Source organism: Carcharodon carcharias, chromosome 15 (assembly GCF_017639515.1).
Source record: "Carcharodon carcharias isolate sCarCar2 chromosome 15, sCarCar2.pri, whole genome shotgun sequence".
In the NCBI taxonomy this organism is placed as follows: Eukaryota; Metazoa; Chordata; class Chondrichthyes; order Lamniformes; family Lamnidae; genus Carcharodon; species Carcharodon carcharias.
Window position 1 is genome coordinate 23,857,748 of NC_054481.1, and position 18,907 is coordinate 23,876,654.

Below are 18,907 nucleotides of genomic sequence, written 5' to 3' on the forward strand. Positions count from 1 at the left end.
CATGGAAAGAGTGGCAATTCTTGTGGAGAGGCTTCTCCAGGAGACCAATCGGGGCGTCCTGGGGTTGCGCTCGTCCCTGCAAGCCCTCACAGCGGTATTGGCCTCAGCTGGTTAGTGCCAGTGTGGGAGATGGTTTGGGCACCAAGTATCCCAGCTTGGTGCCCATCCATCTACGGTAAGCAGCGAGGTCTGAAGTGACCTCACACTGGCTGTCATCTCTGCGGGCTCCCCTCAGGGCACTCTGGATGAGGGCAGTAGCTCTTCTGCCCCTCTGCCAGTGACCATGGCATCCGATGAGGCTGCAGCGACTGGGGAGAAGCCAGCTGTGGAACTGGCAGCTCCCTCCCAGGCGGGGCCATCAAATGCTCCATGGGCCAGAGGATGTCCTCCAAGGTCCTCAAAGCCAAAAGGACAGCCCAGTGAGAAGGCTGTCTCAGATGCCGGTTCCAGTGAGGGGGACAGCACCTAGACATAGCATTCATAAGCGTAAATTTAAGGCATCTTAGGCACACCACGGATTTCTCACTGGTGCTTTTATGTTGGCCCTTGGTGCTTTCTGGAAGACTTGCTGTGATGTCCAACACCATTTTTTTTTTGCTTTATGAAATTACATTTGTTCACTCAATAAATTTTGACATGTTGCCATGCCTCAGAGTGATTCTTTACTTTTGCAAGTGGATGGGAAGCCATGATGTTATGAATGAGTTTTTTGACATTGAGCTTTATTGACAAGGCCCTTAGTTAATGTTCCTACCCAGGCAGATTTTGCACTCAGATATCAAGTATGGAGCCTGCAGTCCTGGCATGTGTTGAAGATTCATCTGTGGTGGGCTAGCTGAAAGTTCTTTGGATTAAAGCCTCCCAGGTGTCTCTGCCTCCCTGGGGTATGCTTGGATCAACGTCTACCCCCTCAGCGTTCTGTGCGTGCTCATCCTCGGACTCACTGCTGGACTCAGTGTGCATCCAGAGCAATTGCGTTGAAGTATTCCTCGTCTACTGCATTGCCCCTTTCCAACGCCAGATTGTGGAGAGCGCAGCATGCAACCACTATCAGCGACACATGATCTGGGGTTATTGGAGTGGTCCAGGCATCAGAAGTGCATCTTGAGAAGACCGATGGTTCTCTCCACCACAGCCCTTGTGGAGGCGTGGCTCCTATTGTACTGCTGCTCAGCCTCTTGTTCTTGGATGGTGAAGAGGCATCATGAGCCTCCTTCTGGGGGGATAGCCCTTGTCACCCACCAACCATTCATCCAGCTGGGCTGGAGCATTGAAGAGTCTCGGCACCTGGGAGCGTCTGAGTATGTGAGTGTCGTGGGAGCTGCCTGGGTACGTTGCACAGACTTGCAGAATCTGCCGCTTGTGGTCACACACTATCTGCACGTTCATGGAGTGGAACCTCTTCCTGTTGACGAAGGCACGGGTCTCATCTGCTGGCACCTTGATGGCCACATGTGTACAGTCTATTGCACCCTGGATGCAGGGGAAGCCAGCAATGGCCGCGAAGCCTCTGGCTGGCTGTGTCTGGCTGGCCTCTTCCCAACGGTAGTGGATGAAAGTCAGTACACGTCTGAATAGAGCACCTGTCACCTGCTTGACAGAAGTATGGACTGCTGATTGGGAGACTCTGCAGAGATCACCCACTGACCCCTGGAAAGAGCTGAAGGCACAGAAGTTGAGCGCAACTGTGACCTTTAGAGCCACCACTGGGGTGCCCACCCACACAGGCCCTGAGATCTTCACAAACTATCATCTGACAGATGGAGGTGACTTTCTCCCTTGAGAGATAGAGTCTCCTTTGGCACTGGACATCAGACATATTGAGGTAGCTGCTTCACCGCCTGTATATGCTGGCAGCAGGATAGTGGAGTCTTCTGTGCCCCCTTCTGCCTTGCACTTCCTGTTGGCCCTGAGTCCCCTGTGTCTGCGCCTCCCCTCCCAAAGGTGGCACCCCTGGAGGCTGAATGTGGACTCCTGGTCCTCTCCCCCTTCTGGCTCTCCCTTTCTCCTCAGAGGAGGTGCCTCCAGTGAAGAGCACAACTCCCATTCCCAGGCTAAAGTAAGGCTTCCTGAAAGCTGCAGGCCCCAAAAATGATCTTTCCTGTAGAGTCCTGACCAAGGCATTTACTACTGTCCTAGTAGCTTGTAAGAGTTTTGAAGTCTTCACACAGGAAAGTGTAAGTAACTTTCACACGTAAATATCTGAAAGATCACATTTGCGACCACATTCAACCCTCGTATCCCGCCTGTGGATGTGGTTTACACAAATGTTTCCTACCTGCCTACCCGTCGTGCCCGTGCAACATCCTGAAGATCGCACAGGCTGCGAAAAATTGAATTCAGTTGCTGCCACGAGGGCCTTAATTGATGGCGGGCACTCATCCGAACTTATAGCACGCCCGTCTTCCCAAGTATTGCAATGGCGCACGGTGATGTCGGGATGCATGCCTGACACCACCACACATCATTTTACACATCGGCGTGCAGAGCCCGCCCCTGCACGCCAACTGGAAAATTCCGCCCTCTGTTTTGAGTTTTGCAAGCATGTCTGTTTCAACACTCTCTTCACATACAGTATAAATTGCTGTTTTCCACCTTATATTGGTATTCTTGCGTGTGTCCTGATGAGTGCAAGATGAAAAGCTTAGACATGTCTCTTTTTCAGCAATATATAAAATAGGTAATAGTGTGTTAATGAGAGATGTACCTTTTTTAAAATTGAACAATCCAAGGGGCCAAAGCACATAGCACAGTTGAAAAGAGCTGGAGCAACACTGAAATAAATCAAGTAATAGTGATTAGGCTACACTAAACTTTTGGTTTTAAAAACCTGTATGTTGTGGGAGGAAGGTGAAACTTAGGACTTGTTCATTCACACGTTCTTTCAGAAATGCTCACTAAATAGCAAGCAGAATGGAAACACTCACGCTTTTTTTTTCTTATGCAGAGCCTAAGGCCAATTTTAGTGCCCAGCCTTTAACGGAGCTGGAGTCAGTGAACCTAATGGAGACCATGGATTGAACCTAGGGCCTTTCTCATCTGTATTGTTTAGTATAGAAACAGAAAATAGGAGCGGGAGTAGGCCATTCGGCTCTTCGAGCCACTCTGCCATTCATTATAATCATGGCTGATCATCCAGCTCAATAGCTGCTCCCACTTTCTCCCCAAATCCTTTGATCCCTTTCACCCCAAGAGCTATATCTAACTCTTTCTTGAAAACATACAATGTTTTGGCCTCAACTACTTTCTGTGGTAGTGAATTCCACAGGCTCACCACTCTCTGGGTGAAGAAATTTCTCCTCATCTCGGTCCTAAATGGTCTACCCCGTATCCTCAGACTGTGACCCCTGGTTCTGGACTCCCCTACCATCGGGAACATCCTTCCTGCATCTACCCTGTCTAGTCATGTTAGAATTTTATAGGTTTCTATGAGATCCCCCCTCATTCTTCTGAACTCCAACGAATATAATCCTAACCGACTCAATCTCTCCTCATATGTCAGTCCTGCCATCCCAGGAATCAGTCTGGTAAACCTTCGCTTCACTCCCTCTATAGCAAGAATATCCATCCTCAGATAAGGAGACCAAAACTGCACACAGTATTCCAAGTGTGGCCTCACCAAGGCCCTGAATAATTGCAGCAAGACATCCCTGCTCCTGTACTCAAATCCTCTCACTATGAAGGCTGATACACCATTTGCCTTCTTTACCACCTGCTGCACCTGCATGCTTACCTTGAGCGACTGGTGTACGAGGACACCCAGGTCTCGTTGCACATTCCCCGCTCTCAATTTATAGCCATTCAGATAGCCTGCCTTCCTGTTTTTGCTATCAAAGTGGATAACCTCACATTTATCCACATTATACCGCATCTGCCATGCATTTGCCCACTCACTCAACTTGTCCAAATCACACTGAAGCATCTCTGCATCCTCCTCACAGCTCACCCTCCCACCCAGCTTTGTCTCATCTACAAATTTGGTGATATTACATTTAGTTCCCTCATCTAAATCATTAATATATATTGTGAATGGCTGGGGTCCCAGCACCGATCCCTATGGTATCCCATTAGTCACTGCCTGCCATTTGGAAAAAGACCTGTTTATTCCTACTGTTTCCTGTCTGCCAACCAATTTTCTATCCATCTCAATACACTACCCCCAATCCCATGCATTTTAATTTTACATACTAATTTCTTATGTGGGACTTTGTGGAAAGCCTTCTGAAAGTCCAAATAAACCACATCCACAGGCTCCCCCTCATCAACTCTACTAGTTACATTCTCAAAAAATTCCAGTAGACTTGTCAAGCATGATTTCCCTTTCGTAAATCCATGCTGACTCTGTCCGATTCTGCCACTGTTTTTCCCGTGCTCAGCTATTAAATTTTTAATAATGGGCTCTAGAATTTTCCCCACTACCAACGTCAAGCTGAGTGGTCTATAATTCCCTCTACCTCCCTTTTTAAATAGTGGGGTTACATTAGCTACCCTCCAATCTGTAGGATTCAGAGTCTATAGAATCTCGGAAGATGACCACCTATGCATCCACTATTTCTAGGGCCACTTCCTTAAGTACTCTGGGGATGTAGATTATCAGCCCCTGGGGAATTATCGGCTTCAACCCCATCAATTTCTCCAGCACCGTTTCCCTACTAATACTGATTTCTTTCAGTTCCTCCCTCTCACTAAATCCTGTGTTCCCCAACATTTCTGGTAGGTTATGTGTGTCCTCCTTTGTGAAGACAGAACCAAAGTATGTATTTAATTGGTCAGCCATTTCTTTATTCCCCATTATAAATTCCCCTGTTTCTGATTGTAAGGGACCTACATTTATCTTCACCAATCTTTTTCTCTTCACATACCTATAAAAACTTTTACAGTCAGTTTTTATGTTCCTTACAAGCTTACTCTCGTACTCTATTTTCCCCTTAAACAATCCCTTGGCCCTCCTTAGTTGAATTCTAAAGTGCTCCCAGTCCTCAGGTCTGTTTTTTTTTCTAGCCAATTTGTATGCCTCTTCCTTGGATCTAATACTATCTCTAATTTCCCTTGTAAGCCATGGTTTGGCCACCTTTCCTATTTTACTTTTGCGCCAGACAGGAATAAACAATTGTTGCAGTTCACCCATGTGCTCTTTGAATGTTTGCCATTGTCTATCCACCGTAATCTCTTTAAGTAATGTTTCCCAATCCATCTTAGCCAACTCGCGTCTCATATCATCGTAGTTTCCTTTATTAAGATTCAGGACCCTAGTCTCAGAATCAACTACGTCACTCTCCATCTTGATGAAGAATTCCATCATGTTATGGTCGCTCATCCCCAAGGGGCCTCATACAACTAGATTGCCAATTATTCCTTTCTCATTACACAATACCAAGTCTAGGATGGCCTGTTGTCTAGTTGGTTCCTCAACATATTGGTTCAGAAAACCATCCCGTATACACTCCAGGAATTCCTCCTCTATGGTATTGTTACTAATTTGGTTTGCCCAATCTATATGCAGATTAAAGTCACCCATAATTAAAGATGTTCCTTTATTACATGCTTCTCTAATTTCCTGTTTTAATGCCATTCCCAACATCACCACTACAGTTTGGGGGTCTATAAACAACCTCCACTAATGTTTTTTGCCCCTTAGTGTTTCTCAGTTCTACCCATACAGATTCCACATCGTCGGAAGCTAATATCTTTCCTCACTATTGCATTAATTTCCTCTTTAACCAGCAATGCAACTCCACCGCCTTTTCCTTTTTGTCTGTCTTTCCTAAATACGCCTGGATGTTCAGTTCTCATCCCTGGTCATCCTGCAGCCATGTCTCTAATCCCGACTCTAGCATACCTGTTTACATCTTTTTGCGTGTTTAAATCATCCACTTTATTGCGAATGGACCTCACGTTAAGGCACAAAGCCTTAAGGCTTGTCTTTTTAACATTACTTGTCCCATTCCCACTATTTTTCACTGAGGCCCTGTTTGATTCTTGCCTTTGATTTCTCTGCCTATTACTTTTCTTATTCCCCTTTCTGTCTTTTGTTCTTGTCCATGATCGCCCCTCCTCTGACTCCTTGCATAGGTTCCCATCCCCCTGTCATTTTAGTTTAAACCCTCCCCAACCACTCTAACAAATATTCCCCCTAGGGCATCAGTCCCGGTCCTGCCCAGGTGTAACCTGTCCAGTTTGTACTGGTCCCACCTCCCCCAGAACCAGTCCCAATATCCCAGGAACCTGAAACCCTCCCCTTCACACCATCTCTTCAGCCACATATTCATTTGATATACCCTGCTATTTCTACCCTGACCAGCACATGGCACTGGTAGTAATCTCAGGATAACTACCTTTGAGGTTCTACTTTTCAACTTACTTCCTAACTCCCTAAATTCTGCTTTTAGGACTTCATCCCTTTTTTTAACCTATGTCATTTGTACCAATGTGTACCACAACCACAGGCTGTTTACCCTTCAGAATGCCCTGTAACTGCTCTGGGACACCTTTGATGCTAGCACCAGGGAGGCAACGTACCATCCTGGAGTCTTGTTTGCGGCCACAGAAACACCTACCTATTCCTCTTACAATTGAATCCTCTATAACTATTGCATTCCCACACGTTTTACTCCACCCCTGTGCAGCAGAGCCACCTGTGGTGCAACGAATTTGGCTGTTGTTTCCTCTGAGAGGCCATTCCCCCCAACAGTATCTAAAGTGGTATATCTGTTCTGCAGGGGAATAGCCCAGAAGATTCCTGCACTACCTGCCTAGTCCTCTTGCTCTGTCTGGTGGCCACCCATTCCCTTCCTGCCTGTGGACTCTTAGCCTGCAGTGTGACCATCCCTCTATACGTGTTATCCACGATACTCTCCGCCTCACAGATGCTCCAGCAGCCACTCCAGCTCCAAAACCAGGGCTTCCAGGAGCTTCAGCTGGAGACACTTCCTGCACACGTGTTGGCCCTGGGCACTGGAAATGTCCCGAGCTTCCCACATAGAGCAGGAGGAGCATACCACGGCTTTGAGCTCTCGTGCCATGACTTACATCTTTGAATTAAATTAAACATTTTGGAAGATACTTAATATCAATTACTCTCGGGCCCTTCTTTCCTGCTCCTCGCAGTTAGAGAATATAGCCCTTACAAACGATGAACCACAGAATAAGACCTTAAAAACTATAAGCAATAAAAGTAGTAAATACTTACCCGACCATACTCACGGTACTCAAAGGATCACCTCGTTCCCTCCTCAGCTCCTCCCTCAGTCACTAAACTCCAACTTAAGCACTCTACTGCAGTCCAGAGCAGCACTCCAATGCAGACAAAGTCAGCACTGTAAGATGGCCTGTTTTTATACTCACTGAATCTAGCCTCTGAAAACCTGTTTAAGCCAGTTATCTAATTAACTAGTTGTAGCTGTAAGCAGAGCCTGTTTTAAAGCTGGCTTAAAACTCACCTGCTTCCAATCCAAACAGCAACTTTTAGTTAATTACTAAATTAAAGCAAGACTAGACGTTAGATAGTATGACATGGTTAGTACATTTACTTACTGATCTACTGAGAGACGATTCATATTTTTCTGATTCCAGTTTAGCAGTGATAAGTAAATAAAAATGTGACCCTTCGAATTTGGGAACAAAGTTATCATTGATGTGCCTGATATTGCGGATTATCTGTGAGGGATTGAATAATTTCTGCAGAAGCAAGTATGGTTCTCTTAAGGTACTTGATGCCTTAAGTTCATGTAGTTGATTGGATTGAGGGCAACCAGCAGTGATTCAAGCTCTTTTAGATTTCATGTTGCTGCTCTGTAGAGAGGGAGAAACCTATATTTTAAATTATTATCTGTCCTATTGCAACTGTACCTAAGTATCTTATTTTAAAAATCAAGCAATTGTTTATCAAAGAAAACTCCTTGTGGAAAATAAAGACAATCTATCTCGAGTCTTACACATTGTGTTTGAGTAATGCCTCTGATCTCAAGATCCCCTTTAAGAACACACATTCTAATACATAAGCTAGCACTGTGATTAAAGTGCAACTCTAGCAGCTATAGTAAACTAATCCTCCACCATCACGCTTAAAGTAATATATCCATTCTCTTCCTACTCCTCCTTCCACCACGGCTGAAACTGAATCTAGATTGAATAATGTATCTGTGTACTGATGCTAACTTTCCTAAACATGTAGGATAATGACCTGTAAAACATTTTTCCCAAAGTGACTTACATCAGGAAAGAAACTGTTTTGATAACAAATAGAGCGTAGGGTAAATAAATACTGCACACTTAATATGAGACATCCCAATAAATAACCTTTCTACGTGTACAAGGTCTGAAAATTTCATGGGACAAAACATTTTGACAAAAAGTATATTGGGGCTAAGAAAAATCTCAATTTCAATTCATAAAATTGTTTAGTTTGTGCTTTGCTTACGAAACTTTTGGAGTGTTGCCTTTTCGTTATTACAGTTGTAAGTTGGGCATATGAAGATATGGGATGGAACTTCCCTGGTCCACTGATGAGGCCTTGGGAAGATATGGGTGACATCAGAAATCTCACGTAGTTTGCCTAAGTTTTTCTAACTCCTGTGAGCATGAGCCTAACAGTGGCAAGGGGCTCAAAAAGTTTCTATGCATAATATTTATGGTGCGATATGCAATTTTAAGAGCATTGTATTCCTTCTTGTTTCCATCTGTATTTTACTTATTGATTGTGACATTTATTTTTAAATAGAATCAGCTCCATAGATAATTCTGATTTTGGAAGAATTGTGATAGTTCTCCTTGTTGATTCTACATGTGTAAAACATGACACAAAATAACAGGAAATCAAAAACCAAGGGAGCTTGAAATTTAAAAACCTGAAAGTATCCTTGTGTATCCAGACTTGAAATCCTACCCACAAACTAGGATGTTTCATTGTTGGGCTTTAGAAAGAAAACCATTGGTCTATTGTTCATTTTTTTTTCAGAGCAAAGAATATTGGAAGAGGAAATATTAATGTGTTTTAGTTGACTGAAAGAGAAGGGAAGAACTAACAGGTCTCTAGATTGACATATTTTTTTTGCATAGGTCTACGTAAACGGAGAATGGGTTACGAACATTGGAGAAGGAGGCAGTTTTGGAGAGCTTGCTCTGATCTATGGCACTCCAAGAGCAGCAACTGTCAAGGCCAAGACAGACCTCAAGCTGTGGGGAATTGACAGGGACAGCTACAGGCGCATTCTAATGGTCTGTCTTAAATTACATTGTCATTTTCCATTTTGCAACAGTTTCAGGGATCAGTTGATTTTTAAAAAATCCTTTGTCTGAAATTGCAAGTTCGAAAGTTACTGTGAATAAACTATTTGAGTGTTTTTCTCAATGAATTCCTGAAACCTGTAAACCTTTAATTGATTTAGAATTTTGCATGACTAAGGAACATTTTGAATTTGTTTTATTACATGTTCATTTACAAACAGTCCACTGAATAATCTTATAATTGTGTTCATCATTATTCAAACAAAATTATTTGTGCACATCAAAATAATCAGGTATAAAATGCATCTGATTATTTCATACAAATATAAAATATAGTGCCTGAATTGTACCGTGGACATCGTAAATGGGAGAAAAAATCTCATTATAAAAAATTGAACTGACAGCTAAATAAATGGAAATTAATTTGCTTGATTTTATATAAAAATTACCTTTTGGAACACCTATTATGAAGTTTTCTATTGCTAAAATAGAAGTAAACACCTTCTAAATTATATATAAACTGAAATGAAGTACAGCTGAGTTTTCTACCATGAATAACTTTATTATTGCACTCTTGGGCTAGACTCTTGTCTGTGTTCAGTGTAGTTTCAGATTTTTCACTTTTCTATAACCATTTCCTTCCACCAGTCCATGATGTGCGTTATGGGAAGGTAACAAAACATATTGCCACTTGATGAAATAAAGGAGCCCTGAAGGCCATTGCCATTGACTGTCTGAGTACTGAGAACCATCATCACTGTTAATGTTCAGAGTATAGCTCTTAACTATGGCAAAGTATAATAGCTATTGATTTCTACTATTAATGGTAAAATGTTGATTATTTTCAATGATACTTTGTCACCTTGATAATTTGGTGACAGGTTGCTGGTGCACCAGCTTTCCATGCACCTTAATGGTCACATACTGGTTTGTGCTTGGAAGATTTTAACAGGTAAATTACAAATCTTGACCCAGCTTCAAAGGAGAACGTCTGACAAATGTGGGGTGTTTAGCACAAAAGGAGAGAGGAAGAAAAACTGGTTAGCAAGAATTTTGAGCTGCTTCATTTTACTTTCTCACAGAAAATTACAGAAAGGCAGTGGAGAGGATTTGGCATAAGTTAACTTTTCCTAACTCAGCTCTCGGTTAGATAAATCTTTATTCAAGTGAAGAGTGAAAATAGCTCTTTCGGTAATAGCATCAGATTTCAAAACTGAATACTTCTCAGCCCAAAACTTTTGCAAGATGAGGTTATGGCAGAGCATGCTGAAAAACATTTTACTTGCTCATTCTAAGGGTTTTAATCCAGAGTTGAAAATTTGATTGACGTATCTTGAGGAGCATAAAAATAAACTGCAGGTCCTTTCTGATATGTTATTAAATTGCTTTATGCATTATTTGAATTTCAGTTTTGTTTTAAACGCAAGATTTATATTCTCACATCATTCATTCGATTCACTTGTCAAGAAGCACAATAATGAATTAAAATTTGGTGGAGAATACACCAGGGTGTTTCTTTTTCATTTTCTCCATTATTTCACAAAAAGGAAAATTTGTGAAATTAAAAAGTATAAAATGCCCTTGTAGTATTGTACAGTATTCTCAAAAATGTAAATGCCATCATTATAGGGATAAATTTCTACCTTTGCACTCTTGACAGGGCATCTCATCAGCCAGAAATGCATGTTGGAACTAAAGGCACACACTATGGAGAGTCTTCCAGCCGTTCATTTAAGTGTATCAGAATTCATGATATACCCTCTTGGAAGTTCCCCATCAGGAGTGAAAAGTTGGGCGCTATCCTTTACATCTTAAATCCAAACTCATTTTTGTTTTGAAAACCTTTTAAATCCAAAGTTCTTAAAATAAAATCTTGCTTTAATTACCTAATAGAATGGCATCCACTGCTGAAGTTGGGTTAAAGTTAAGCACAAACTTGTTCATATTTCTAGAATAGCCACCCTGCAGAGCTAAATTATAAACATATTTCTCATGTATAACTCTCTATTAATTATTCTAAAATCATCTATATTTCAATGATTTGGTGGGTATAACAACTTTAAAATGCCCTTAACATAAAAACCATCCAATGCAATGCACGGGTATGAATGGAAAACTGACAGCAAGCATGGAAAGGAGAGTGTAGGAAACAGGATACAACTGAAACCTTAGCAAAAGGGATGGATTTTGAAGTGGGTGAGAGAGGTTAGAGAAATTTAAGGAAAGAATTCCAGATATTGGCCCCAAGTGGCAGAGAGGAATACCCATGAAGTCAAAATCGAGGAATACAGGGAGGCAGGTGGGGGAAGGGAGCATGGATTTGGGGCTAGATGAATTTGCAGAGAATTCCGGCATGGCTTCATCCATGAAGCCATGCAGGAACTAAAGACAACAACAAAACTCTTAAATTTATGTAAAAAGCAAAATACTGCGGATGCTAGAAATCTGACAAAATAAAGTACTGGAAAAACTCAGCAGGACTGGCAGCATCTGTGGAGAGAGAAACAGTTAACATTTTGAGTCTTATGATCCTTCTTCGGAACTTTAAATTTATGGCATTGGGTTTGGGGAGCCAATGTGGATCAGCACAGATGGGAATGATGAACAAGTATGACTTGGTGCAGAACAGGTTAAATAGTTTAGAGAAATTGGAGTTATTGGAGGCTGGAGGATGGGAAACCAGCAAGGAGAGTGTTGGGGTACTTGAGCCAGGAGGTAGTGAATTCTTGTTATGTGTATGAAGTAGAGGTGATCTTTGTGATGGAGAGGGTTTGGAGTTTGAACTTCTGGCTGCACAGGTCATCAAGATTGTGAACAGTCTGGTTCAGCCTGAGATAGTCACTGCGCATGGGTGAATTAATGGTAAGGGTATGGAATTTGTGGTGAGTCAAGGTGATGAACTCAGCCTTCCTAGCACTGAGCTGGAGGAAACTGAATCACCCAAAACTGATGACAAACTAGCAGTCTTATAGCACGGAGGCAGTTGAGGCATTGATAGAAGTGGTGGTGACATTGAACTAAATGCTATCCCCACACAAATTTGACCTGTGACTTAGCCAAGTTCCAAATCTTGGTTGTTAGGTGCCATCTGAGTGAAAAAATTGGAATGAGAATTGTTCCTACAACATTTTCATCTACTTTCTGGTGCAGGCTCAGAACATCATTGGTGGAGGCTTTGGCGAGGGGTTACTTGCATTTATGACCCAGATGGTGTGTGTAGCGTAAAAACTAAGAAAAAGGCTGGTAAGGGAAGAAATTAGATACCATGCAACAATTAATTGGCATATTCTTATCCTGTGCATTGAAAATTAGTTCTAACCATGATGGGTGGAATCATCCAGTCCCATTGGCTTCGAGCATCATGGAGGGCAGGGTGGGGGTAATAAGGCCAAAGATTGGTTTCTTGTTGTCATGAAACCAGTTTGCGATCATCAGCTCCACCCATCATTGGTGGGCCGCATCTGCGGCCGCTGCCACACATCGGGAACCTAATTTTAATACTTTAGCATCTCATTATAAGCCCTGCTCACTGGAATCATCCCATGCTGGATCATCAGGGCACTGATGTGTTTCACAACTGTCCATAAGCAATGTGCACCTGACAACCTGAATTTTGAGGAGAACTCAGAGGTTAGTGCGCACAACCTTGCGCAGCACTTGCAGGAGTGTCCATAGGACTTCAAGGAAGAGGCGCCGCACATCTGGGGCAAGCACAGGCAAGTAGCTTTTTCCCGGATGGTTTTCAGTGTGGTGCCGGGAAAAGGGCTGCAGTGCGGGTCAGGCCAGGGGATGTGGTAGTGAGGGTGCAAGGCAGAACAGATTGAAGGATGTACTCAAGTACATGCCGGGGGTGGTGGGAGAGTGGGGTGGTGAGGGAAGCGGCCACGCAATTGGAAAAGCTTGTTAAAAGTAAGCATTCTTCCAAAGCTTTTCTGCCCACTCAAGTAATGCAAAAGCATGGCAGTGCCACCAAACACTCCAGAACTTTTTACTCCTCGGGCGAAGATTGCAAATTAATATGCGTTTTAGGGGGCAGCAGAGCAATTGGCCGACTAGACAAGTTGTAGAATCCCCTTGCAAAAGGTAGCCATGGCACACTCACTCGTATAGGTGGTCACAGCCCCTTCCAGTTCCTTTATTAAGGTTTGGAGCAGTATCCATCATGGTTCAAGCTAATATTGCAGCCTGAGCTGAGAGAGCAGCATGTAGTGCAGTGACTGAAGCTGATGCCAATTGGTCAAGTGGAGCGGGGTGGAGGTGACTGAGGTTCAGACAGCCAGTGAGCGCACTACATACTGGCCATCCAAGTGGTGGCCAGCACTCTCCTGCATGCATGAAGGGGCCTTCAAACTTAACCAAGAGACGTTCTTATGACCCCTATGCTAACCCACGCATCTCTTTTACCCTGCAGGAGGAGAACATCAGGATCATGGGGCCTGGTGATTTAGTGATATGCCTCATGGCTTATAATGAGCAAAAAAGAAGAACGTGGCGGAGGTGCCTGGCTCAGCAAAGGGAGGAGCACCTCCCTCAAGATGAAGGGGGGTGCTGTGCATGCAACTGAAAATCCACAATATGCAGTCGCTCATAGGTGCTTCACTAGATCCGGGGCCTGTAGGCGGAGCTTGTCATTGCTGCAGATGACTGAGAACCAGTGTCGGCGAAACTGCGCATGTCTAGGGAACTGGTTGGTCACATATGCCACGTGCTGGAGGATTTGGCACCATGGGGACATGGAGGGCCTCCACTGTCAGAGACCGTGAAAGTGACCACAGCACTTACACTGGTGGCTCCTTTCAAGAGCCCTGTGCGACGTCTGACAAATCTCCAGGCACAGATGTATCAAGGAGGTCACAGATGCCATCTTCACAAAGGCACAGAACTTTGTGCATTTTGCCTGGGATGAGGAAAGCCGGGAAGCAAGAGCGCTTCTGGTTTTCTGCTCATGTGGTGCTTAGATCTCTGTGGCAATAAGCAGTCAAAAAGGTCAACCGCAAGGGCCAGCACTCGCTGAGTGTTCAGCTGGTCTGCAACCATCACAAACACATCCTATAGGTCTGCGCACGATTCCCAGGGAGTGTCCAGGACTCATACATACTTAGCAGATCTCAGATGCCTGACATCTTCCAGGGCCTAGAGAGGCTGCAATGTTGGCTCCTCAGGGACAACAGAGGATGTGGCTGATGACACCTGTGAGGTGGCCTCAGGCTGCAGCAGAGTAAAGTATAAGAGTAAAGTATAATGAGGCTCGTGCCGCAACCTAGACTTGGTGGAGCAAATGATAGGCATTTCGAAAATGAGGTTCCGGTGCCTTGACAGGTCTGGTGGAGCACTGCAATACAGTCCTCCAAGGACGTCGTGCATCAGCGTCACTTGCTATGCATTACACTACCTGGTGCTGCAACAGGGGGAAGACCTGTCTCAGGAGGAGATGGAAGAGCTGCACGCCTCGTCCGATGAGATGGATGACGATGATGAGGTCCTCGAAGGCAAGGATGCCGACAATGTGGCTATTGCACTGGTCAGACCAGGCAGACGTGCTCGGGAGGCCCCCATAGCCACAAGATTCGTGGAGGATAATGATGAGATGTAGTGAGGACAGGTGCGCGGTGGTCTTCCGTCTGAATGTTCCCCTGTTCAGACAGAATTCCATGTTGGCCCCAAATCCCGAGTCCTCCCTCAGGTGCTGGTGCCCCGCAATATGTGCCACCTTGGGGAAATGCTCTCTGTGTCACTTAGCACGGCACGGAGGGGTTTCCTGTTTGGACTGCTGCTGCACACCCTTCACTTCCTTGCCCTCGCCCAACGCCCGGACACACCCTGGCGTGCCTTTTTGCCGTCCGGCGGCGGAGGTCCCCATTGGGAGGCCCTCTACGGAGGGTGTCCTCCTGCTTTCCATCGGGGACCTGGAGTGGAGGGTGTTGCATGTAGCAGTCCCCTACAATTGAAGGATGTATCAGTTCACAGATTCCCGAGTTACCTGCCCTTTTTGCGATCTTGTGGAGTCCGTGGACCTCATTTATATTGGGTGTTGTAGGCTGCACTCCCTTTTCAATTATTTAAAAAACCTTTTATTACTGTTTTGTTTGCACTTCAGTCCCACACTCCTGATCTACGGGCACCCGATGCAGAGGTGGGGGCGGGAAGGAGGAAGATCTTCTCGTGAACCTGCTCCTGGGCTTGGCCAAGTTAGCCATTAATAGGTCCAGGCAGCGGGAGATCGAGGGGGTCGTCCCACCCGACTGTTTGGCCATCTTCCGCGGCAACGTTCGCGGCCGGGTGTCCCTGGAGAGGGAGCACACGGTGTCTGCTGGCACTGTTGAGGCCTTCCATGCCCGGTGGGCACCCGGCGGTGGGGTGGGGTGGGGGGGGGCGGGGTGTGGCTGGGGTGCTTTATCGACCCTCTTAATCACATTTTGATTTGATGTTTGTAAGTTTCCTTTAAACTTTGTCTTTGGTTTTACAGCTAACCTAACTTAGGGGCTATGTTTACTTTATCCCTTATTTTGTTAACTTAGTTTAATTGTTTGACTCTGAAAGAGTTATATCTTCTTAACCTTCCTAACCCTGTTGCTATGACTTGCTGCTCACCTGACATCCACAGCGGAGGTGGAGGCAGCCTGTGATGACCTTGACGGACGTCCTCTGGAGGGCCCGGCCTGCTTTGGGTGTCCTGCTGTGGGCCAGCTGCACCCTCCTCAGGCTGTTAATCTGGAGCTGCTGGGGCCACAGGAAGAGGGGATTTGAATCAGCCAGAATACCTGGATTCACCTAGGTGGATGGCCCTAGGCTATCGAGCTGCTGGTCTGCCTCTCTGTGGGTGCCTGACGGCCTTTGACCTACTCCTTGAGGAGTAGGGGAAGCTGGAGTGAAATCGAGCTGGCCCCCCCACCACTCTCTCGTTGACACTGTAGGAGGCCAATATGGCGTCAGCAATGGACTTCAGTCCATGGAGCAGTGCAGGACCGATGTCCTGGATCAAGGTTTCCATGGCGGCCGTCGTGTTACTAATGTTCACCTCAGTGCCTTGGCATGCCGGCACTATCACCTCAGACTGAAGCCGGACAGATTCCTCCATCGTGCCTTGCAGTCTGAGGAGTGCAGTGGACATCCCTTCTTGTGTTCCCGAGCTTGCCTTTGCAGCTGCAGCAACTGAGGTATGACCGAGTGCAGAGGCTCCTCATCTGACTTGGACTCAGCAGATTCCTGGCCTCCAGCAGTCCTCCGAGTGCCAGAAACCTGGGAAGCCCTTGTCTCCACCAGCTGTGGATAGACAATGGGATGTGCTCGCCAGATTATGACTCTAGAACTAGGTTCCACCGAGGTGTGTGTCTCTGCGCTGGTGGAGGGTGTAGGTGAACACTGTGATGAGTCTTCAATTAGGGTGTCATCAGATTCTTCTACCGAGGTCTCTTTTGGGCTTGAGTTGAGGACCTGGCTCATGGACCCCCATGTCTGCTCCCCAAATATGCCCGCAAAGCCATGGCAGGGGACTGTGGAACGGGGGAACTCGCTCACAGCATGGTTGTCTGATCAACATTGCACTGCTGGTTCCTCATTTGGTTAAGCATCACTGTCAGCACAGGAATGGTCCAGATTGTCACGGCCAGCTGGATGACTCTATTTTCAAAGTCTGTGAGGACCTTGATGTCGGGCATTCCTCCACCAGTCCGCGACCTCTCCCTTTTGTTGCGTGGCAGCTTGTTCTGCATGAAGACAGATGGAGAGAGTTTAAGCAGGATGCCTGCCAGGCCAGATGAAAAGTATGCCTGGCATGTGTGCATCATGAGTGGTGCCATGGATGAGATGAGGACACAGTCCGCAGGAGAGATGAAGGTGTGTGTGAGTGCATGAATGACGATGTCCCTTGAACTTGCAGTGAGTGAGATCCCTGTGGATGTGTGATAGGTTTGTGACTGTGTGAGTTGAGAGTGATGAGAAGAGTGACTTACCCTGGCGAAAAGGAGATCAGTCATCCTCTTTCGGCACTGGCTGGCTGTCCTCTTTTGCAGGGTGTTGGTGCTGATCACTGCTGCCATCATGCTGGAGTGGTGACCTTGCTTGCTGGTCTTCACCCAGAACGAGGGTAGAGGACATCACAATGGGCCTCCACTGTGCCCAGTAGGTGCCCGAGGGAGGTGTCGCTAAATTTGAGGGCAACATGTTTCCTCCCTTTGGCAACCATGACTTTGCAGCAGCTCCCGATCCTTTGGAAAGTACTAGCTCTGCGCAGAGGCGCCCTTTAAATATGGCACCTGAAGGCCTGAGGTGACGGCAGGGCGGGCGAATCAGAGCCCTCCCCGCCAGCGATCCAGAGCATTTCCCATGCATGCATTATTAATGAGGCGGGATGAGTCAGGAATGGGATATGGTGCGAAAACCCGCCATTGCAGAAGGCAGGTACGGCGACTTTGTTTACGACAATTACCACACTTAGTGCAAGCCTGGGACGATTCCGCCCAATGTTGCATGTACTAGAATGCAATAGTGGTTGTAAAATGTACTGTTTGCTTTAATATCCTTGAAACTTTAAATATGCAACTAAAAATGTAACTACGCTTGATATGTGTTTTTTCACAATAACAAGCAAATAAAACCAAGGCAATATTTTGCAGTCCTCCCTCTAAGGATTTGGAGATTTTCTTCCTGAATAAATGATCCATAAAACATCACATTTAATTTTTTAGAAGTAATTCAGTTTGCTAGCACATAATTTTCTTTTGCCATATAATTTTGGATCAAAATTATCTCCCGCTGTGTTTTTGTAGTGTCTCTCCTCTCCTGCCTACCCTCAGGCAGAAAACAGTACAGAAACCTTAATAATAACCACGTATACACACAAGATTATGTAGAATAACTTTAGGGTATTCAGGTTCAAAGGATGAGTATAACCTGTCAGGCCTCATAAAATTTAAAATGTTAGTGTTGTGACCCTTTGCTATACTGCTTTGCTTCTTTTAGCTTTATAAACAGCCCCTGATGACATACCATGCTTTATGCAGTTAGTAAGTAAAGGTGGCTTAGAATAAGTGAACCTTGTAGGATCGTCCATATCTATTGTTTTGGGAAGGTTTGCTGACCTGTATGAATGAGCGTAATTGTTCAAATATGCAATTAAAGGTTAGCAGGGCTGCTGGTTTATGGTTTCTAGTAAGTCAAATTCTGTTTTTATCACATGGGATTCCAGGTGTTTTTGGGGATTGCATTCAGTGATTCCTTCTGTTTTTGTATGAAAATGGAAAATCAGAACTCTTGTTTATAATTTATATAGGGTTTGCTATTCCCTATAATCAAGACTAATTACGGTGACTGAATAAATCAAATTCAGTTTTATTCTTTAGCACCCTGAGGGATTTCCCTGTTTTGGGAGGAGCTTCCTTTCTGTAATTCAGTCCCTTTTTCCATGGGAACCACTAAGCAGTGGTTTTGAAGAAGATCTAAATGAGTTTAATTCATTCTTGATTAATAATCTGAAGTGTGTGCATCACATATCCTTTGCACACAAATGAGTACTTTTTTTGTATCGTTAAGAATGAACTTGAAATAAATTTAAGTAAGAGATTAACAGCAATTGACTATTTCCTGGTTAAGATGTTTGAATGAACTCTGTTATAAGGTGGTATTCTAACATATTAGATAATGCAAGATTCGGTGCACATTTATCCAGAGGAAAATTGTCATT

At 44.8% G+C, this 18,907-nt stretch overlaps 1 protein-coding gene across 1 annotated transcript in view; it reads left to right on the plus strand.

Annotated features, from left to right (window-relative positions):
• prkar1b (protein kinase, cAMP-dependent, regulatory, type I, beta) overlaps positions 1 to 18,907 on the plus strand; it is a 219,763-nt gene that overhangs the window by 150,427 nt on the left and 50,429 nt on the right. The window contains exon 7 of the mRNA XM_041207055.1: positions 9,058 to 9,216. Within this exon, the coding sequence (XP_041062989.1) occupies positions 9,058 to 9,216 (159 nt within the window). The remainder of the gene's footprint in view (positions 1 to 9,057; positions 9,217 to 18,907) is intronic.